Here is a 22,532-nt window from a genome sequence, read left to right on the forward strand (position 1 = left end):
ACATCAAGAGGATGTCTACACTTCATCACCATTTTGCACTTTACTGGAGTGTTGCAGCATGTTTTCTCCTATAGCACAGTTAAATATAGAAAAGTTTGTTTCTAGGTAAAAATTCATTCTCATCATTGGTTCAAAGCCCACCTGATCCGAGCCTTCAACTTAAATACCCTCAGATCAACTGCACTAAATGGCACCTCACTCTTTTTGCGCTTGTCTCTTTAGCTCTCACTCGACTCATAATGCTTTCCTCCACTATTAACAGAATTTAACCTGATTCATTTGTGGGTTTTTTTTTTTTTTTTTTTTTTGCACAAAATGTCTGATGCACTGTTCCAGCACAGAGTATCACAACAGATTAACTGTGTTTTGTTACTGTTGATCAAATGGGCTCCTTTTTCTGGCTGCTTTGACTTACATGTTACTGAATATGGTGCATTTTCCATCTACAATAATCTGAATCTGTTATACTGTGTGATTGACAGGATTTAGAAATTAAGTCACCATCACTAGAGCTTGTATGGCAGACAGAGTCCTGTTTAACCTCAACTGGCCAGAACTCAAACTCGGTACCTGGCTGGTTTGGGGTTTGCAGGCTCTTTACTGCGGTGACAATTTATCATAGAGAAAAGAATAATTTTGTTAATAATTTAGGGAAAGATTTAGAGGATCTGCATCTTCTCTTTTCACTCCATGCTGCTACATGGAGCATGCATCCAGACTTACGCACATCTCTTCCCTCCAGGGTGCCAAAACATCGTCGTCAGAGAGCCCGATTGCTCCACCTGTGTCAGAGGAGGAGGATGAGGAGGAAGAGGAAGAGGAGGAGGAGGAGGAAGATGAGGATGATGACGACGCATTGCCCCCGGTCATCGCGCCTCGGCCCGAGCACACCAAATCTGTGAGTTCACGCGGCACGACTGGTGAAGTCACTCTGCTGCAAATGCATTTCTGTGACTCTTCCCTCCTCTTGCAGATCTACACGCGCTCTGTCATGGACCCACCAAAGCCTCCCACCCCTGTGAAAGAAGTTTTGACTCCGCCGGAGTCGCAGGTGCAGCCTGAGAACACATCCAACACAATGTATCGCCACACTGACCGCCAGAGGAAGAAGTCCAAAATGACAGATGAGGAGATTCTGGAGAGACTCAGTATGTGTTTTTATGTTTATCACAGCAGCTCTTCAGAAACTTAGAAAGTCCAAATTAGATTTTGTTTGTTCATTTAATTGTTAGTTATATTTTCAGTATCTTTGTACATGATAATCTAAATATGGTTTCAAAGCTTCCTCCACGCAGCCAGAAACTATTTTTGTGGAGAAACCCTAAATTTCTTGACATTTTATATGTTTATTTGCCTGAGAACAATCAAATTTAAAGATACTAATTCTAAAAATGATCACAATCATCCAAAAGATTGTTGAGCGTTAACTCCACACCCAAGGTTAAACTCCACTCATGTCCAAAAACAATACTGAGGACATGACCTCAGTGTCCCTGATGTGTATGTGTGTGCTCGTCAATTTGTGGTTGTGTGTGTGTGGCTGTATCGAATAATTCACTGTGTGGTAATTCAGAAGACAGGCTGGATATCTGGTTTCCAGTTGAGGTTTTCCACGTATTACTTTCAGTGCACCAATTCTATGTATTTAGAAGAATTATGCAAAAAAAGGGGGGCAAAGAGGTGTTTTTTCATTAATTGTGGCCTTCATTACACCACTCCTCTCTCTGCAATGCAACTTCAGGCCAAATCCGTGTGCACTGTAAAGTAGAGAGGCATGTACTTGCAGTAGCTGCACTACGAGGCAGCGCTTGTCTGAAATAGAAAGGCAGAAAAGGTACTGCAGTGATGTCTTCTGTATATTTGTGTGTTTGTGTCAAGGCTGTCATGAAGGGGTGCGCCCACACAAGCTCAAATGTTATATATCTGTTTTCTCTCTGACTCAGGGAGTATTGTGAGCGTGGGGGATCCCAAAAAGAAGTACACACGCTTCGAGAAAATAGGACAAGGGTAAGTCCGTCAGTAATCATCAACCAGTCGTCACAGTTATTGAAATGGAGCAATTTCAGCAGCAGTCAGTCTCGCCAGGAGAGATGAAGCTACAGTGACCACTTCAGAGAGGCAGAGGTTAGGTTGAATGACTGGGAGAAAAATAAGTAGAGAGGAAATGAGAACTGTATCCTGAAATGGCCAAGGGCCAGATTAGCTCAGCCATATCTCTCTCTCTCTCTCTCTCTCCCCCACTCTCTCTCCTTGTCTTTCTGTTTTTAAAGCTCTCTCTCTGTTCACTACACATCTGCACAGATAAAAAACGGTATAGGTCTTATCTGTTTCTAACATGCTCAACATTTGATCAGGAAGCTCTTATCTTAAACAATAGATTACTGTCTATTTACTCTCCACCAGGTTATCTTTAACTTATTAATACCAGGAACTGTGCTTCATTATTCATAGCCTCTGAAAGTACACAGGTGCAACTGACAGCAAGGCAAACAGAGAAAGTGGAAAGACTAGAGGCCCGAGTGAAGGTTTTTACTATCAGGAGTTACACTTCCAAATAAGGTCAGAATGGCTGCATACCATTCGTTTGACCAAGTATTGGAAACCATACATTCCTCGTGCATCCAGCATTAGTGCTCATCACTGCTGAGGTAATTCAATATAAGCTAAGTTTCTGTGAAGCACACATACAGTTTGTTAAGCCTCTGGCATCAAGTGTAGATACACAAGTGTAGACTGTTTAACACTGGGGCATCGCCATGGTAATTTATTATTTCATGACATCATTAGCACTTAATTTTAGCTGGTGATATTTTAAAATCATAGGAATAAAGGTCTTTAGCTACCAAGCTAACTCATCCACTCAGTCTGACTGTGTCCGTCCATCCCAGCAGAGTCTTCTTCTTAAGTCAAATTAAGTTATAACAGGCCATTACGTGTTTCTAAGCCCAGTTAGCACTGCTCCTGTAGTAGCAGCTTGAAATGATGATGACTGTAAATTTGTTGAAGTCTACACTGTAAGTCTCTTGAAACCTTTCATTAAATCAATTTTCAGAGTTACCTTACTCTGTATAGTCAAAGTAGTAATCATATAGCACACCATTTAGTTAAAGCTGTTGTGTGAATTTGTTGGATTTGAACACACCTCTTTATGATTATCAGTATCTATGACTCATTTTAAACACTTCGATGATGTATCATTGACGTGATTATGATTTTGCGTTTTTACAGAGCATCCGGCACTGTGTACACTGCTATCGACATAGCAACTGGCCAAGAGGTACAACACTCTTATACTGTATATTATTCCTTTTTCCTCACTAAGCCACCAGGCTTACGTTTGTTCTGAGTTGCAAATTCCTTGTCTGTTTTCTCAGGTGGCCATTAAGCAGATGAACCTGCAGCAGCAGCCCAAGAAAGAGCTGATCATCAATGAGATCTTGGTGATGAGGGAAAACAAGAACTCCAACATAGTGAACTATTTGGACAGGTCAGTTTTCACACAGAACAGAATTATAAGTCATTTTCCTGGAGCCCAAAGTGACACCCCACAGGTCCAAAGATCAGGTTTCATGACATATCAAAGCAGCAAATCCTCACATCTGAGAAGCAGAGACCAGGATTTTTTTTTTTTTTTGCCTTTATCAGAGTTATTGCTAATTATTTTTCTGGTAGTTTAACAGACTAACCATTTCAGCATAAATTATTGTGGTTTTACACATTATCTTGCTCCTGCACACATTTACATGATACAGGAAATACCAGGTCAATACAAAGATTTCATGATACACAGACGAGACATTGGCAGGTATAGGAAACAGATGTTGTAGCTTTTGTAGCATATGTAAAATCATTTTTGCATTTTTTTGGTTTTCTTTCTAAAGGTTCTCACACAGCTCACACAGCTGTGTGAATGTATCCGATGTTAACTTGCCAAAATGAACAGATTTTTAGTCAGACGTGAAATGAGGTCAAGGCACGTTGTTATCATAATGACATTGAGGGATCCTCTGTGCCTCCTTCTCAGGTCTTTTTCTTCTTCCTCAGCTCATTCTTCTTCTTCCTTTTCCCTCTTCACAGTAGTCAGCATTCATCTTAAGGTGCTTTACTGCCATCTGCTGTTTTAACACTCAAATAGGGATTAAACCACACAAGTGATTTGAATTTGTCAGACTATCAAAGCAACAGCTGAGCTGAAGTCTACATTATGAAAGTCATGCCAGTCCGGTTCAGAACTACGAGAATGTTTCATCTTCCGTCTCCCCCCCTCTCTTTCCTCTGTTTAGTTACTTGGTGGGAGATGAGCTATGGGTGGTGATGGAGTATTTGGCCGGTGGCTCATTGACAGATGTAGTGACTGAGACCTGCATGGATGAGGGCCAGATTGCTGCGGTCTGCAGAGAGGTAAGAAGCCAAGTTTAGACATCAGCAATACTGCCCACTGCTTCTGTGGCTATGATGAGCTGAGCCTTAAATTCAGTTGGGCACATAAAAAAGCATGTGAACACTTCACCAACCAGGAGAAAAAGACTCCTAATACTGTGTGTGTTTAGTACAGGTGTGGGGGTTGATCAGATATATTTTTAGCTTTTTTTCCTCCCTCTTCACAGTGTCTTCAAGCTCTAGACTTCCTACACTCCAACCAGGTGATCCACAGAGATATAAAAAGTGATAACATCCTCCTGGGTATGGACGGATCCGTCAAGCTTAGTAAGTCTTTACTTTTTTGACATTTCTGAATTGGTTTTAGTGTGGAAGAATTAAAGTAAAAAGCACCATTAATGAGAAACAAGTGGTTCAGATTCAGTTTAAGAGATATGAAATTGTGTTAAATGAAAGACAGCTTGAATGAAATATGGAAACATAGAAAGTAAAAATGAATAACCAAATGTTTAACACACCACGGCACCTCTCTCCCTTTGTCTCCCTCTGCAGCCGACTTTGGCTTCTGTGCCCAGATCACTCCAGAGCAGAACAAACGCAGCACCATGGTGGGAACGCCCTACTGGATGGCACCAGAGGTGGTGACCCGGAAGGCTTATGGCCCAAAAGTGGATATCTGGTCTCTGGGAATCATGGCGATAGAGATGGTGGAGGGAGAGCCGCCCTACCTGAATGAGAATCCACTCAGGGTAAAAAAAAAAAAAAAACAAGTCAAGATTGTTGCTGCTTGGTCATATAGTATGCATGAAAATGAAATATTCCGATTTTTTTTTTCTATAGTGCCATCATTTGATAGTCTGTTTGACCACATCCATCTTTTCAGGCGCTGTATCTGATAGCTACCAATGGGACTCCAGAGCTGCAGAACCCAGAGAGGCTGTCATCTGTGTTCAGAGACTTCCTCAACCGCTGCCTGGAGATGGATGTGGACCGCAGAGGCTCTGCCAAGGAGCTGCTACAGGTAAAACTGAGACTCAGTCCCAAACATGCATGTACACCCAGTTTTGCCACATGTAATATCTCGTACATCGTCTAGTACTGACAATGAGGATGATGTGGCATCAAGCGGGTGGCATTGGACAAGGAGAAATACTTTAGTTAGGTGCAGGAAGATACCAGTGGCGGAAGGGAAAATTTGACACTGGTATTGGAGACTGGATGCAATCTTTTATTGAACAATATTGGGATCTAAGTTCAAAGTGGCAGATCTTGCCTTCTTCGGGATCTTGAGGTTTTTTCAAAACCATCTAGCAGAAGACACATATCCGTGAAACCAAACAATAGCAAAAAAAAAAAACAAAAACAAAAAAAACCCTTTGCTAATCTTACTTGATACAATTTGTGTCAACACTAATAATTTAGTCATATATGAACAAACAAACACTGCTGACTAATGGTACTTCTACTCCTGAAATTGCTAGTTAATATTGATAAAGATGGCTCATCAAGATTTCACCTCCCACCTTTGCCATCTTCTACCCTCAACATCTGCTCCAGATGTTACCAAACATCACTAAATGTCATTTTTTAAAAATAATATCTACATATCCTCTCTGTCCACTACAGCATTCCTTCCTCAAGCTGGCGAAGCCTCTATCCAGCCTGACGCCTCTGATTGTAGCCGCGAAGGAAGCCATAAAGAACAGCAGTCGCTAGGGAGTGCCCTCTGTCCGCACCCGAGGCTGGAGCCCTGCCTGTGTTGTGTGCGTTCGTGGGGGCAGGGACTTTGAGGTATGGGTGGTGGGTGACGTGACAGTGACAGCACAAGGAGGGGGTTTGTGTGAGTTACAGTGACAGCACAAGGACAAAAGACCCCCAGGCCTCATATGTAGACGGACATCTGGCCTTGCAGCCTCTCGGCCCATGCTGCTGAAAAGACCTTGCCTCTTCGTTTACTTCTCCAGCACTCTGTACTTGTAGAGCAGTCCATCACAAGTGTGTGTGTGTGTGTGTGTGTGTGTGTGTGTCTGGGCGCGTGTATGTGCGTGTGTGCAAACTGTGCACATCTCTTTGTGTCATATGTCTATGTTCGGGAGGCAATCGCTCCCCAAACACCCCCCAAAAACATGGGGTGAAAAAATTGAAAAGAAAGTGTGCTCAGTTTCAAGAAGAAACTTCAGGAGTGAAGAGGAGGAACTAAGAAAAACTGAAGAGCCCCTGATTCCTTACCTGGCCAGTTGTAGGCTTGTTTTTCTTTCCTCTAGTCCCTCCACGGAGCACGATCAGGCCACACCTGCACCTGCAGTGACCAGCTGATGTGAGAGAGTGACCCTTGACCCAACCTTTGCCTGCATGACTATGGCTCTGTGCAGAAACACTGCTGCTCCTCTGCAGATTGTCACATCTCAAGGTGGTGGATTTGTGTGTGTGTGTGTGTGCGTGTGTGTGTGTGTTTGTGTGTGTGTGTGTGTGTAGGGGTGCATCTACAGGGGAAAAAGTCAGGAATAATTTCACATGACCTACGCCAGCTTTAAACATCCTTCAGTGATCTGCTTCATGTCAGTGAAGAGATACGGGTCTCTAGTTCATTTGAGCCATTTTCTTTCAGAGAGTCTCTGTCACAGAAATCACTGTTCATGAAGGTTACCTGCAGTTCATTTACTGATTTCTACTATTTGCATAACTGACAGCATACTATCAGGTTTAATGCTCTGACTGTTTTAAATACTGAAAAACTGTTGGTGTAGAGTTTCCCTACATGAAATGTTGACTTCAGCCTGAACTGAAAGTCAGCATCAATCTATAATGTGACTCAGCTGCAGATCACACATGCAAATACCAAATTTTAATATATAATATACATAATTTCTTATCATTTTCAGGAGGAAAGTGACGGACACATGATTACAGTGACATGTAGGTGACCTGTCACATAGTTAAATCAACATTTGGTACTGTAAACTGTGGCAGAAATTGTTTGAGTAACGACAGACTAAAATAGTGCACATTCGCAGTCAGTTTCATTACTAATGCATGAAATTTATTTGCTAATTAGACAGACCATTTAAAAATGCATGTCCAGGCACACTATGACATTCACTGTGTACAAGCATCTCAAATAAGATTAACCATACCATAGTATTTGTGGTTTTCTTTTTTCTTTTCTTGTCGTACTGTGTTGTAAATAAATCACAATTAGGCAGACAATTCAACATCTACCTTAATTAATGTTCAGGCCTTTTTTTATTTTTTTATTCCATCTGACAATTAAGACTGAAATAGAAGGAAAGACAAATACTAGATCAGAGACTCAACAGAAATATAAATGTTTTCATTTAAATCTGTATCTGGTGATGGATAGTGCCTGCACACAGTGGACAGTGGGAAATCCTAAAACCCAACATTTCATATTTTCAAATGAGCTCTTTTTTTTTACGACAGTGGCAAACAGAAGGTCATGTAATTATTTACCCACAGTGAGTTGAACGTCCAGTGCCACATTTATCACAGTTTCCTTGTATCCTCATGTCCTTAGTCCTTAAGCAGGAAATAACAAGATTGCAAACATAAAATATGCTGAATATAATAACAACAATCTGCAACAAGACAAAAAAAATCACCTCATTTGTCCATTGACTGTTTAAATAACTTTGTCAAAGGTTATGAGAGACATCAAAACTTTAAGGTATGAGCAGAAATGTAAGTGTTGTTCCAGTTGTTAACGATTCCTCTGTTTCCAGGAGCATGGGGCATTATACATCTTGTGATCTTAGACTGCATTGATACATGACTTGACTGTGACTGTGCCAGCAAAATCCTGGCATCCTTATCTCTCCCTGTCCAGGTGAACATACTAAATATTCAACAACATTCATGTCTAATAAGGCACTGGGCACCAACCATCCTCCTCACCCGCCGGTCCCCCTCCCTCTTCTTCTTCTCCTTTGGTATTTCAGTGCTGCTCATTCATGCTCCAGTGTCCTTTTGTCTTTTAATGGTGTCTTATGTGACTTTTCTCATGTGATCTGTCTGTTTTGTGGTGAGTTTTTTGGACATGTGGCAGATTAGAGAGGGGGAATGTTCACTGAGCAAAGTAGTGAGTGCCATTTCATGATTGTACCTTGAGCACTGAAAACAGAAACAGTAGTAGAGGTTCATATTGTTTGCTAACATTCCTTCCATACCTGGTAAGCGTTTAAACTCATTCCTGTACAGAGGTCATCTACTTTGTGTCGGTATTTGGTAGCTTCGTCAGGCGTTTCCCATGTAGCATCCCTCTGTGCGTGAGTGTGCGTGTCTGCGTGTGTTAGGGGGCTACCTCAATCTGCACTAGAAGATGCCTCACTCGTGTTGTCCACCTTGACTTTGAGGTGCAGGGTAGCTGCTTAGTCACATTGTACCTCCATTGTACAGCAAATGTACAGAAGATGAAGGAGTGATGTTAGACAGGAGGATGCAACAGAATTCATGCATGTAAAACAAACTATACACTGTATCTCATCTTCAAATAGGTTAAGATTGTTAGGATATGTATGTATGTATGTAAATATGACGGGAAAACCCCCCTTTTTTCAGAATTATGTAACTTAAAATGACAATATTCAGGTTGCTCTATGGTATGTATCAATAAATGTTTTGCACCCTGGAAATCAAAAAGAGAAAAACAAACACACGCTGTCTCTGCACTCCTGGATCCAGCTCTCCTGTTTGGGCTTTATCGGACACTCCTTCATCTGGACAGAGAGCCGATGAATGCAGCACTCTGTGTGCGGGCCCACACAGTCTGTCCTGAGTACCACTGCTGAGTGTTAGTACATGTATGTGTGTGTGCGGTAGGTGTGGGTGGCCTGTCAGGAAGCTTCGCCGGCCCTGGGACGTTTGGCCTCTGCCCCATGTACAGGTCTGAACTATGAGCACAAAGGTGTATTTCGGGACAAGAGACACCGCTGACGTGCCCCTTTTCTGTGGTTGCGCCTGTACATTCCTATCTTCTGAATGTGTAAACCTGTACACGTGGTGTGAAAAATTCCTCTATTAATGTGTATCAAGAGAATGGAACAAAGACAAAAAATGTTACTTTTTAAATTATTATTATTATTATCATTATTATTATTATTACTCTTATTATTGTCTAGCTTTGTAAAACTGCTGATCCATCTGGCATACCTCAGCAGGCCTTTCCTCATCTTTGAAAAAGGACAAATGATTGACGGGGAAATGAGGTTTTGGATAAACTATTTTTAATTGTGGTTGAAGCAATAGACTTTTTGAACTTTGAATTGTGCATGGCTGTGTCTTGAGTGTAAAAAAAAAACAAAAAAAAACAAAATATTGCAGTTTGGGAACTGGACTGAAATAAAAAGAGGAAGAAAAACAGAGTTGTGACAATGCTTGTTGGCTACCATGACTCTTTGGCTGAATTTATTTTGATTTGTTATGTCATTTGCATTTTGTTAATAATCATGAGAGTGAAACTTGATGATATGCACTGATGGAACATGCAAAAGAGATGATACATGAATTATGAGTTGGACATATAGTAGGTTCTCTGAATAATGATGACTATATAGGCCATACATATGATAACTGTATGTATTGTTCATTATCTATAGGGTTAAAAAAAAGGTGAATGATATCTTCACAAGCATCTTGCAAAATGTCAATACAAAAATGTTTTATAAGTTATACAAAAATTGTTCAAAAAAGTAATAAGAGAAAAGATATTTGGTAAAAAGTAATTAACAGGAAGTGACATTCAGTCTGTCCAATAGTGCCCTGAAAACAGGTTTTACTGCTGTTGGTTTTAGTGCTTCGATGATGGCACGTGTCAAGTAAGTTCACACCACACAGCTCAACACTAAAAATATTTCAGCTGTCTCTCAGGTCACTGGCGAGGTCACATGGCCGTCAGCTGAGTCGCAGTGATGATCCTCACACCGATGCTACCCGGCATCTCATCAGCCATCTGCCGCCCTCGCTTCCTCAGCTGAAGCTTGTGAGGCTCAGTGGTGTCATTCACCGACCCAGACAGCACCACTTGGCCCATGAACTCGTCCTTCACTGCGTTACTGTTCCACACCTGAGGAGGACCAGTCACTTTTTAATACAGGTGGGAATGATACTGTGTCATATTACCAAGTGATCATCTGTGGGGCTTTGACAAAGGGTTGATGACTCTGATTTAATTATGTTGAGTTCAGGTGAACATGATGATCCTGTCCTGTCAATTACAGCCAAGAAAAGCTGCCATTACATATACATGTAGATGGGGAAGCTTAACAGGTTTCTTACATTTGTAGTATATTTCTGAATTTTATCATTTTTTTTCACTTTTAGGTACAATGAAAGTTTATACAACTTAACCTTGTTATGTTTTCAAACCCTTTTAAAGTCATACTGAATTACTGAAAAATGACATTGAGCTTAAATCAAGGCCATTTTTCTGAGTCTGTGAAGTTTTCATTTTGGGGGTACATGGTCTCCACAAGACAGTGACCAACCATCCCTCTGCATCGCCTGTCACTCAGATTAATTACAGTCATCAGGACCAGACAGGTGCCATCTTACCTCCACAGTTATGGGCTTTCTTGGCTTCTTCCTGTAGAAAATGGCACTGATTGCAAATTCTGGTTGCAAGGTGTCCTTCTTGATGGGGGACCTCACTGACTGGCCCTCACAGGATATGATCACGTAGGGGTCTGCACCTGCATGAAAACAGGTGGAGATATGTTTCAGGAAACTAGACTGGTGGAAAAATGACTTTTCATGTGAGGGTGAACTCTAGCTTGTGGGACATCCTCTAACCTCCTGTGCTGTCCTGGTTCTGCAGCCCCTCAGCTCCATGGACATAGATGTGAGTCACAGCTTGTGGGTATCCTAGAAATGAACTCCAGCATTTTACTTTTGGCTTATCCTCTGTCAGCTCCCTGTGAGAGTGGAGGAGAATTAAAGAACCAGAAGACAAGCTGAGTTTGATGCTCTGACTCTGAAAATAAAATTGAAAAACTGGCAAACATTGTGACATTATGTCTGTGTTTCGTAGACACAACACTGGTTGGACTAGAAAGCTTGGACGACCTGTATGTCAGCAAACATGATTTGGTCCTGTGTTTAGATTTGCCAAAAAGAATGTCAAAAACAAAGCAAATTTTGGTAAAACAGAAACTTTGGCCAAGAAAAGCAGTGGGAGAGTGATGTTGACAGACCACCAACACCCATTATGGGTAAATTTTCTAGTCTCCACTTTCCAAAACACTCGTTTGTGTGCTTTTCTTGGAAATTATCCATCCATCAGTGTCTGAAATGAACAGTCAAAGAACAGCATGTTCTCGCTTCCCCTTAAGTGTCTCTTATGACCTGAGGATTGTAAGATAACGCTTACGACATTACATTTTTGTCTGCAAACATTAAGCACAGCCACACTGCTGATTCACACTGACATCACAGCTGTACCTGCACCCTGAGTCCACGTCGGTAAACACTCGGATCATGTAATCCCCCAGTGTCTGAGGCTTGAAGGTGGTGGGGATGATGACGTAGCGGCCCTGTGGCAGCATGCTTCTCAGAAACACTGTGCGAGCATTGATGTAGGTGGACGTCTCCACACACGGTTGTGACAGGATGTCATGCATCCGATACTTCCTGTTCAGTTCCACCTGGAAAAGGAAAACCACTTTATTTAATGTTCATTTTCTAAGTAAAGAGTTCATTTGCTTTACTCATTGGGGATAAAGTCTGGCAAGTGATATTTACATGTGCACTTGTACCCTGGTTCTTATGTGTTTGCACATGTAAACACCGGATCTCTGGGATACTAGTTCATATTGAATATAAACACACAGCCATTGTGGTTAGACCAGTTTAGGCTTGATGGACCGTGCATACTAATACAAAAAAAAGTGCCATCCCACCGTGACTTCACCCACAGGTATGTGAACTGAAGCCTTGAGCCTTGATTTTTGGACGAGAAGGTGGAGTTCAGGAGGAGTGAGGGGTGGTTCTGACCTGCTCTTTACTATTGATTGTCAGACAGGTCACTGTGTGTGGTGCAGTCTGTCAGTCACACTGTCTCATTGTCTATTTTACTCTAAATGGGACCATAATTTAAAAAATGAACATCATGTTGTATTGAAGAAGACTTAAAACTAGCGACTGAGACCATAAACTCAGTAGGAAAATGTTTACTAAGGTAATAAATGAAGTGAGAAGTAAGGCCATTTTCCCATAGACTTCAATACAACCAGTGGAGTCTATGTCCATTTTTATACACAGTCTATGACTGATACATGACATGATATAACACAAAGGTTACTTTTTGACTGTTATAAAGCTGACACACATAAACACTCCCAAAATGTTCTGTATAATGCAGCTTATGACACAATACATAGACATATAATACATACACAGACACAAAATTAAATGTTAAGGGTTAAAACAGTGTCTAAAAGAGTCATAATTTGCTGTTTACCAACTGCACATATTCTTCTGCCACCTGGTGGCAAAACAGTGAATACAAATTGAATTCAGTATACAGTAACTGTGCATTTTTTCAGTGTTATTGTAAGTTAAGAGTAATACATAATAATATTTACTGGTAGGATGAGTGGTGTGTGATCAGTTAAGAAAAAGAAAATCCTGTTGAGAATGTGGACACAGTGTCTGGAGTCCAACACATAAAGGAGGAGGATACAGCTCTTGCACAATGACTGTAGATGACGAAGGTTAAATTCAGGTTAAGGTTTTAAGCCCACAGCAGTTCGACAGACTGCGTGCGCACAGCTGTTTTTCTAATCACAGGCCCTGTGCTGTGTGGCACCAGCGATTATTGCAGTCCAGAATTTGCCCCTTTGGCAGAACTTCTGTCAGCATGATAAGAGTGTATAGTGTGTGAACTTAGCCAAATCTCTGAGGAGTAAATCACTTTACGGGAAATGTAATGTCAGTTTTACCACATACGGTTACATGACCTCATTTGAGAGTGACAAACTAATCCCTGCATATGAGATAAAATCTAGTCCGGCATGTTTTACAGTGGCTTTTAAAAAAAGTAATTAGTCTTTATGAATATTGCTCCCTACTGTATTATAATTCTACCAGTCTTTGTGTTATGCTTTTTATTCTTTTTGTGTGGTTGTGGTTTCGTATATATTCAGTATATTGTAACTCAGAAGGAATGTAAACATATGAGCTTTTCAAATCTAAACCAACCGCCAAATTAAATGAGATTTTTATAGCAGCTGCACAGGCAGAGTACCAGCACACAGGCCACTGAACAGCCTGCACCTTACTGAGAGCTCAGAAAAAACAGTCCCCAAATGTGTTTGTTTCCACTGCGTTTTTCAGCTTGAAACAATCAACCAAAGTATGTGCATTCTTTGTGTTTAATTATGTATGATTTCACCACTTGTTGAACGATCTGTTTTGGTTCTGATAAACTGGTCAAGTAATGTCTGCCTGTCATTAGAAACACCCAACAACTCTTCACTGTTGGCTCAACAAGTGAGTAGAAAAGTCAAATGAAAGCCAAAATGTGAAGAAATGACCCTGTTTTCCCCCTAAATAAACTAACTTTTGACTAATGTCCTTACCCCAGACGAACACTATTTCCTCTGTAATGAACTCATCATCACAGTCAGTCTCACCCTGACCTTTGTGCAATATTTCACAAACTCTTCAAGCCTTTCACTGTCATTTGCCCCTGATTTGTAAGTCTTTTGGTTCTTATTATGCAAAATGCAATTATTCAATTATTACCTGTTCATTAGATCAGTAGAGTATAGTGGGTGGTGGAAGTTTTATCATATGTTACCTTAAAGACACTGAACCCAATGCTTAGATTTTCTCCTTGGCCAAACCTTCTGTGGATCTTCATGTCTCTCTGTTGCAGAGAGATAAGAACTTCATCGACCTCCTTCGTAACATCAAACAAATACTGTAAAAGAAGTTGAAAAGGAGTGAATATACAGGCGTATATGTGCGTGAACACAGGTGATGTGAGAAGCGTGTGGTACCTGTGGGTTCTGCAGGAATGTCTGCTTATGGTTAGCACAGCCACCACAGCGGTTTAACAGCGGCTCTGCGTTTTTGGTCCAGCTCCCAAAGTGCACAATCTCATTCCACGTCTTGTGGATACTGATCAGCGAAGTATTGATCAGACGGCAAACATCTACATCTGTGAAGAACTTGCACCAGTCTGTGAATGACATCCTGTGGGTGCAAACAGAACACGCATGATTACACTCTCAAGCAGGAGATAAACTCCACAGGTGGACCATTACAAAGGGGGAACCTAACCACTTACCAGAACTCTCCATCATCCTCCACTGTGATGCCAAGGTTGCCCCTCTCCATATCACCAACCTTTGACCATTCCTCAGAGCTGACAAACAACAAGCAGAGCAAATGGTTAACACACTTATGAAGTGCTTCTAAATACAAATAAACACCTTTAAAATCTACACAAAACTCACCTTTTGAGTCATTAAATATGGTATTTTTTCATAGAGTAGGTGCTGTTACCAGGTTAGATATACAGCAGTTAGATTATTTTTCAAAAATGGTTTCACATCAAAAAAAAGACACCTGACAACTAAAGCAATGTCCATGTCTCTGCTCTCCCACCGTATGCTCAGTATGTTTCACTAAAACATGATGAAATACTTCCTTCTCAGTTATCATGCGTGGCCCAGGTCAGCTTGTGAGTTCTTCCACTGGTCAGAACCCTGTTTCTGCATATATATGACTTTTGGGAGTGGATAATAATAAAGTTTCTTTGGAAGGTTTTATATATTTTTTGCTTGTTATAATTGGAACCCGTTGTCCCTAATATGATCTTAAATTGATCAGAAGTTCTAGTCCATGAAGGAAACAATAAGCTTTTTACAGTCAGCTTTTAAACTTCAGGCAATGAGTGAGTGATCAATTTTATCATCTGCAATGAAAAAAAAAAAAACATGGAGAATAAATGAACTCCAACAATCTCTCACCTGTCACTCCAGGCTCCTTTCCACTCAATCTTGCCCCAGGGGTTCCTCATGCGGATCAGAGGGATGGTTTCATTCTTGAAGTAGGCCAGCAGCCCGTGACCCAAACGTACCTTCTTCACTGCTGTCACTGAGTATGCATGGCCTTTCACCAGACCATTTGCCATCCGGTTCTCAATTTCATGAGGCTGTGCCTAATGAGAACAAGTAGTTCACAATGGTCAGTTTCTCTTAGGTACAGAGACGAAGACATGAACACACAGAGACAGTACAAACCTTAATGGAGCAGCTGATGATTCCTCCACGGTCATAGACCTTTAGTAGGTCCTCAAACAGCTGGTCTTGTTTTTTCTGGTCTTTATAGTAAGCTTCTGCCTCCAAGTTGATGGTTTCAGACACAGCTCCACTGAAATCCACCACTGCATCTCCAGTGTTTCCTCCCTCCAGCGACTCATAGCAGCCGGAAAGCCTGGAGTGCAGGGCAATCACAAGTTTAGTTAGATGTTGGAAGTGTTACAGGATTAATACAAAATGTATTGTGTTTAACAATACAGAAGACAACATTTTATATATTCGTAATACAAACTGACATATTGCCAATTTAATATAACATTACAAAACAGAGTTTGAAACTTTTATATGCTTAGCACAGTGTATAGAAAGAGGCAATAATGTTTTATTATATTATATATTATTATTGTATAGCTGTTATCAGTGTTAAGTAGTAAGGAAGTAACAGGACCTATTTTTGTATTTGTTGTATTTTATTATATTTTAATAATAATACATATTCATTTATTATAATTATTATTAATAATTATAATTATATAACTGAATTATTATATAATTCTAATTATTAATCATTTAGAACAATTACTTTCTTCCTGTTCCTTTGCAAATATTCCTGTTAAAAGGACCAAGTGCTTGCTCATTGTGGAAACTATTGGGTTTCTCTCGATAATATTTCAAGGCACTACCTTATCCTGCCTTGAGATAATGCATGTTATGATTTGGTGCTATACAAATTGAATTGAATTGAATTGAATTGAATTGAATAACATATGGTTATATTTTTACATATTAAAAAGAAGATAAAAAATCAATGTCTGAATAAAGGACAATCTGATTTAAGTGTACTTACTTGGCGTAGGCCTTCTCCAACAGAGCGCTCCAGAATTCATTGTTGTTTTTTGAGTGACAGTAAATTAGTTCTCCGTTGATTGTAGGCAGCTGGTCATCCACCACCACATCTATCCACTCGCCAAACACCCAGAAATTAAAGTGGAAGATTCCTGCGTAGTTCTCCGGGTGTTTGGGATCCCACTCCTGGTCCTTCCAGTCAGGAATGACCTGGAAACACACAAACACAATGTAACAAATATCAGTGTGATTACTCATTTTCAGTTGAAGCAGTGAGCTGCTATAAACGAAGTGGCACATGGCTCCAAATGTGATGTAACTGACAGATCCACATACATCAGTCAGCAGTGGCCGTAGACATAAATTATAACAATTCAGAAAACTGTTTTTAATTTCTAATCATGTCTCATACATCAGTCATACAGCATTTAGAGCAAAGGAGAAGAGCTATGGATATCAGCGTTTTTATACAATACAGGCTACACATATATATTTTGAAAGTATAATCAGAACCTATGCTTATTTCCAGAAAAATAACAACAATAGTAATTTTACACAAGGTTTGAGTGTATAATGTATCTTCCCCATGTTTTCACAAACTCTTATTTAAGGAACACAAAGCTTTTTAGAATATAGAATAAAGAGAAAACATAGTAAAAATGTTAATCCAGTCATCAGCTGAAGGTATTTGTGGCTTTAGAAACTTTGTAGCGATAGCCCCCTTGCTTAAAGTTCATGATACTGCAAACAAGTGCTGGATGCTTCAGTTTATTTCTTTTAGTTAATAGGCCACTTCGGGAACTTTTTACCAGAAAGATCAAAAAGCCCAAAATATGTGGCCAACTACCAATGAATCACTTGGGCTCTATCAGTCTGGCACGCTCAGTTCTCTGAACAGGAGAGGGAAAAAAAACCTGAACATAAAGTTTGTGGCTGACATTTGATTCTTCATTGTTCAGTTTTCCAGTTTCACAGACTGTTTTCTAAAAATATTAGTTAGGATTATGTCAAATTCATAGAAATGGCACAACACAGTGGCTTATATGATACCATATACAAGCAAAGACAATCTGACTCATTATCATGAGTTATTTCACCAAAGGATTTTGCTCCAAATCATTTGAAATGTGTATCAACTTGTTACACGTCTCAAGCCTAATCCTCCTGCTGTAGCTGCAGTTTGATCTGTTCTTACCAGAGCTACAGTGTCTATTAGCCTTATTAATACTTAATTACCAACAGCAAATACACCAATCCCTTGACTCACAGTGTAAATAAACCAAGTAAACTCACCTTCTTCCAGAGGTTTGGCTTCAAAGCCAGACAGGAGCAGGCAGCAACGAACCAGCAGTTCCCAACAACTCCCTGGTTCAGGTCATGGGAGCTGATGCCCTCCACAAACAGATGGGGATCATTGCTTATCTCCTGCAAGAGAAAAAATAACTTGATGGACTTAGTACACACTTTATTCTTAAGGATTTGTAGAAGACCTCACCACAAATGAGGGAAAAAAGCAAGTCTAATAGATTTTTATTTAAATTGTAGTTTTTATAATCACTCTATTCTTTTCAGCAGCAATAATTGCATTCAATGATGAATCCTAGTGATGGACCGCTACCAAAGCTGAGTGACTCACCCCTGGTCGTTTCCACTCCACAGTTCCAGGAGGTGGTTTCCGAAAATACAGCGATGTATTCGTAGCTGGAAATTCTGGATCCTCAAACAGCTTCTTGTCTTGGATACAGTTCTTCCTCAGGTCAGCATAGTGCTGGTTTTTATATGGGGTAGCAGAGGAGAACATGGTCTAGATGCTGAAGATTCACAGCTGCAGATTAATGACAGACACCAGACGTTTTCAGACTTTATATAGTGTTTAGCAGCAACACTGCTGGAGCGCATCATATAAATCTCCCCACTACTTCATTCCCACATAAACAGGATAGAGCCCTGTGACCCAGAGTCCCTCTGGACAGTCTGAGTTTACTGATGAGTCTGCAGTGGAAGATATAAAATATATTTTTAAAACATTGTAAAAACCAAAACTTGTTTATATCTAACCTGAGTTAAGTGTGGGAGACTTACTGACAGACACATGTGCTGCAATTCTCTGATGGACAAAGGAAATTCACTCATGTCTTTTAAATTTTACTTTTTATTTTTAATTTTTAAATGCATCATGACTGACGGGAAAACAAATTAATTACATATCCTTCATAAATTAACAACAGGCAACAAAGGCTGTCACAGTGTATATGATCGACACTTCATGGGTCAGTTTTAACCTAAACTGTCAAGTATTTCAAGAACAACAACATGTGTTTAAAGCCAGACTGTGCATAAAAAAAGGAGGTATTATGTTCATGACAGAATCCGTGACGAATAACACAGCTGTATTTTCTGGGGAATGATGATATTTTAACCCCTGATCTTTTGTCCCCTCACACTGACCCCTTAGGACTGAGCAATATGACTCAGGATAGTTATTTTGGATACATCTTGAGTTTTTGTTTTGCCAAGAATAACACATTACAGCAAACAAAGTTTAATTTACTGGAAGCAATAAGTTCTCAATGGACATAAAATTTGTTCCTTATAAGAAGCCCCAAATGACCTGTGTTTCTTTACAAGTCAAATGTTAAATAATGAAATGTCTGGAAATATAAAAGCACCGACTTGATGTGAAGTAAGAGAAATGAGGTTGTAATATACAGTGTACATTAATATAGAGGTTGTAGCATTAGAAAAATCATTAGATAACTCTGAGAGGAGGAATCTTAAAGCGATAAATGAATAAATTACCGTCCACCGTATCTCTCAGACGGCAGCAGACAGTGATTCTTTCCTGCTCCACATTAAGGAAGTTTCCAGGTGTTGTACCTGTCTGTATTGCCCCACCCACACACCAGTGACCTATATATTCATGTGTATTATAAGAGCCACACCCGCCCTGCGTTATTCTATTTTATATTGGATTTTATTACCTCCCTGTCATTGTTTTACTCCAGAATATGACGTATGGAAGAAGGAGTGTTATATCTTCACGTCATACGTAGCCATCAGATTTTTCTGACTGAGAAAATAAAACATTCTGTGGCTCTGGTAAGGGACAGAGTTGTGAGCCTGTTTGTACGTGTGTGAATGTTATCTGTTTGAGAGTTCCTGGCTAATGTGCTCAGGCAGGTTATTTTTGGTTGGTTATTTGCTCTTCTTTAGTGGACCATAAGTGTAGTACAGGCCTATAAAAACTTTGCTTCATGCACTATTTAGTATGATGTTCTCTGTTTAATTTGTATAAAAGTGCCTGCAGTTCACATACCACACATTTTCATCATACATGTCAGGACATGGTGGGAATGTTAAAAGTGTTTTAGTCTCTTTCAGTGGTATCACGGCAAGAAAACAAACACATAAGATCAGATCCGACAACAGGTATCACCAGGCCACAGGTATGCTTAAATGTTTCATATTTTAATCAAGAGTTAGTGCTGGAGTTAGTGAAGTTAGTGCCCAATTGTACCAGAGAAACCCTCTTTGTAAATCATTAAATGGACACAGAGAAATATAAAATATTACCTATTGAAATGTTAATATGAGTCAGCACATATCATTCATAAGGAAGCGCAGGCGTAAAGGTTTGAGGCAACACTGTGACTTGAGAAACTAAAGATGTCTCATAAAAAAGTATTAAAGTGATGGTAATTAATCAAACAAAACACAGTAAAGGATACGTAGTTGATCACATGAAACTATAACTAACTAAATACTGTACTGAAACTGAATCACAGAGACTAAGCTTGTAGTAAAAACAGTACTCACCTGTGCTGAGCTTATCCTTGCAGTGCTGTCCTGTGAAGCTCCTGTGAGATGTGTTAAAATCAATCACCACATTTCTGTTATGATATCAGTCACATAAATCAATTGGGGCGACTGTGACACTTTTCTCAAAACCACATCCAATTTCTTGAGTTTCAACCTGTGGCTGTGAGGACAAACACTGCCTGAAAACTGGTCTGACGAGCCCCACTCTGCAGCAGGAGGTGTTATGCAAAGGCTGAAATGGTGATTACAGTAGGAGGGAGGGAAGAGAAGACTGAAACTGAACACCTTCTACCTCATACCACCCTACAACTCAAAGGTGTAACAGGCGGAAACTTGTCCTGTTCTTTCACAATAACAACAAAAAACTGTCATATAATATTTGCCTCGATGTTTGTACTGTATGTCACATCTATCTTTGTTAAATCATTTGTTGGGTTTTGTTTACAGTACTAAAAAAAAATCTTCCAGTTATCCAGAGGTCAATCAAATTGAAGAAAAATAACAAATAAGCCATGTGCGATCCCCAGACTGTAAGTGAACTGTGGTAATAAGACAAACTGGCAGACACTCAAAAGTGTGGGCTTAACTTTTAAGGAGCACAGAAGCACTTTGACTCCCTCAGACTGACAAAAATCTTGTCTGGATTATTCCAGCTTTAGACTGAGGGCAAAAGAGGCAGCTTGAGAAGAATACTTGGAGGAAGCCAACAGTAATGAGGTGAATTGCTGCAGGAGTTAAGATGACAGGCCGATGAGAAATTTCTAAAATAAAAGTAAATCATTTGGATTAAAAGTGATATGAGAAAAAACAATGAAGGGTTTCATATGTGAGCAAAAGTTCATGAGAAAAGGGTTTCGGTGCAGGGATGGAAAATATCTAGTCAAACAGGGTATGACGTGAACGTATTTAAACAGAAGACAGCACTTAATGTAACAGAGTGCAGCAAGGCCTAGTAATCTTCCCCGCTGTCACTCGCAGACGTCAGTGCATTGGGGGAATGAAGGGCAGCCAAAGTGCAGCCTGATGGTGGCTCTAGTTAAAGGCTCACAGGGTCAATAACGTCAAAGGGTCTCTTCCTTGAGGGAATGTATGTATACTTTTCGTCTTCAGAAACTTGCATCAGTTTTCATTTTTGCCACAAAAAACAAAGCAAAACAAAAACAAACAAAAAACTCAGACAAAACACAGAAGCAAATCACCGAAGTTGGTTATTGTGCACATTATTCATAAAGTATGATTTTTTATTTTTATTAAATGATGTTGCATTAATTTATTGACATGAATACTACGAAGGGCAATATATGGAATTCATTATTAACATACTTATGACATTTCTGCTCATATTTGGAAAACAAACTGCAACAGATATAAATAGACCAATAGATTCTGAAATAATTGAAGAAACTATAAACAAAACTGAACTCATCATTATAAAATCTTATTCCATCATGCTAAATTTTGAATTAAAGCACATTTCACATTAAATCAATATTTTTTATAAATGAAAATGTGAAAACAATGTCACAGTGATTAAATCGTAGTGATGAACCTACAGAGAATTATCACCCAGATCTGCAGCTCTGCTCAGCCATCCAGCCTCTAACTTTACTGTTCTGGTTCACTCCTACAGCTCTCTACAGCTCTCTTTGAGTTGTTTTTGGCTTCAGCTTTCAGCGAAAAAGTACTAAAAACCCACTGTACACTACCTGCTCACCATTTCACTCAGGATAATGTTTACACTGTTGTGGCTCTAGCTAACAGGAGCTAACTGGCTAAATTTGGTAGCAGTTATTGAGCTTTCTCTCTTAAAGGACGGGTGTGTAGAATTTAGGTGGATCTATTGGCAGAAATTGAATATATTATTCATAATTATGATTTCATTACTGTATAATCCTAATTCGTGAATTCCTTATTCCTAAAACTAGGAATTGTTGTGTTTTCGTTTATTCGTTGAATATGTCCTTCATATCTACATAGGGAGCAGTTTCTCTTCCATGGAGCCTACCATGTTGTTCTGCCGTGGTTCTACAGTAGCCCAGAACAGACAAACAAAACACTGGCTCCAGAGAGGGCCTTTTGCGTTTCTTACATTACCTGAGGGCTACTGTGAGTTCACAAAAAGTGAGGGGCGGGATATTCAGTTGGTTGCAATCTGCAACCTCACTACTTGACAGCTTTGAATCCTAAGTACTGGTCCTTTAAGAGGGA

The 22,532-nt window shown here is 39.9% G+C and overlaps 2 protein-coding genes across 5 annotated transcripts in view; one reads left to right on the forward strand and one right to left on the reverse strand.

Moving 5' to 3' along the window:
* LOC139608133 (serine/threonine-protein kinase PAK 3) overlaps positions 1-9,770 on the forward strand; it is a 41,510-nt gene extending 31,740 nt beyond the window's left edge. For all 4 annotated transcript variants that reach the window (XM_071461626.1, XM_071461627.1, XM_071461623.1 and 1 more), the window contains 10 exons: positions 743-898; positions 974-1,148; positions 1,944-2,007; positions 3,229-3,277; positions 3,375-3,487; positions 4,284-4,401; positions 4,608-4,707; positions 4,933-5,129; positions 5,264-5,401; positions 6,007-9,770. In XM_071461626.1, the coding sequence (XP_071317727.1) occupies positions 743-898; positions 974-1,148; positions 1,944-2,007; positions 3,229-3,277; positions 3,375-3,487; positions 4,284-4,401; positions 4,608-4,707; positions 4,933-5,129; positions 5,264-5,401; positions 6,007-6,096 (1,200 nt within the window). In that variant the 3' untranslated portion in view covers positions 6,097-9,770. The remainder of the gene's footprint in view (positions 1-742; positions 899-973; positions 1,149-1,943; positions 2,008-3,228; positions 3,278-3,374; positions 3,488-4,283; positions 4,402-4,607; positions 4,708-4,932; positions 5,130-5,263; positions 5,402-6,006) is intronic.
* Positions 9,599-20,553, reverse strand: LOC139608132 (calpain-5-like). The gene is made up of 13 exons (XM_071461622.1): positions 20,322-20,553; positions 18,142-18,330; positions 17,799-17,930; positions 16,507-16,715; positions 15,642-15,834; positions 15,369-15,559; positions 14,684-14,761; positions 14,394-14,589; positions 14,192-14,314; positions 11,833-12,035; positions 11,185-11,306; positions 10,948-11,084; positions 9,599-10,459 (listed from the first exon to the last, which is right to left on the reverse strand). The coding sequence occupies exons 2-13, from the start codon at positions 18,304-18,306 to the stop codon at positions 10,277-10,279; spliced, it is 1,932 nt and encodes a 643-aa protein (XP_071317723.1). The 5' UTR covers positions 18,307-18,330; positions 20,322-20,553; the 3' UTR covers positions 9,599-10,276.
* Between the last annotated feature and the right edge of the window lie 1,979 nt (positions 20,554-22,532).

The sequence above is a fragment of the Trachinotus anak genome, unplaced genomic scaffold (genome assembly GCF_046630095.1).
Source record: "Trachinotus anak isolate AG129_WGS33_773 ecotype Australia unplaced genomic scaffold, CSIRO_AGI_Tana_v1 ptg000024l, whole genome shotgun sequence".
In the NCBI taxonomy this organism is placed as follows: Eukaryota; Metazoa; Chordata; class Actinopteri; order Carangiformes; family Carangidae; genus Trachinotus; species Trachinotus anak.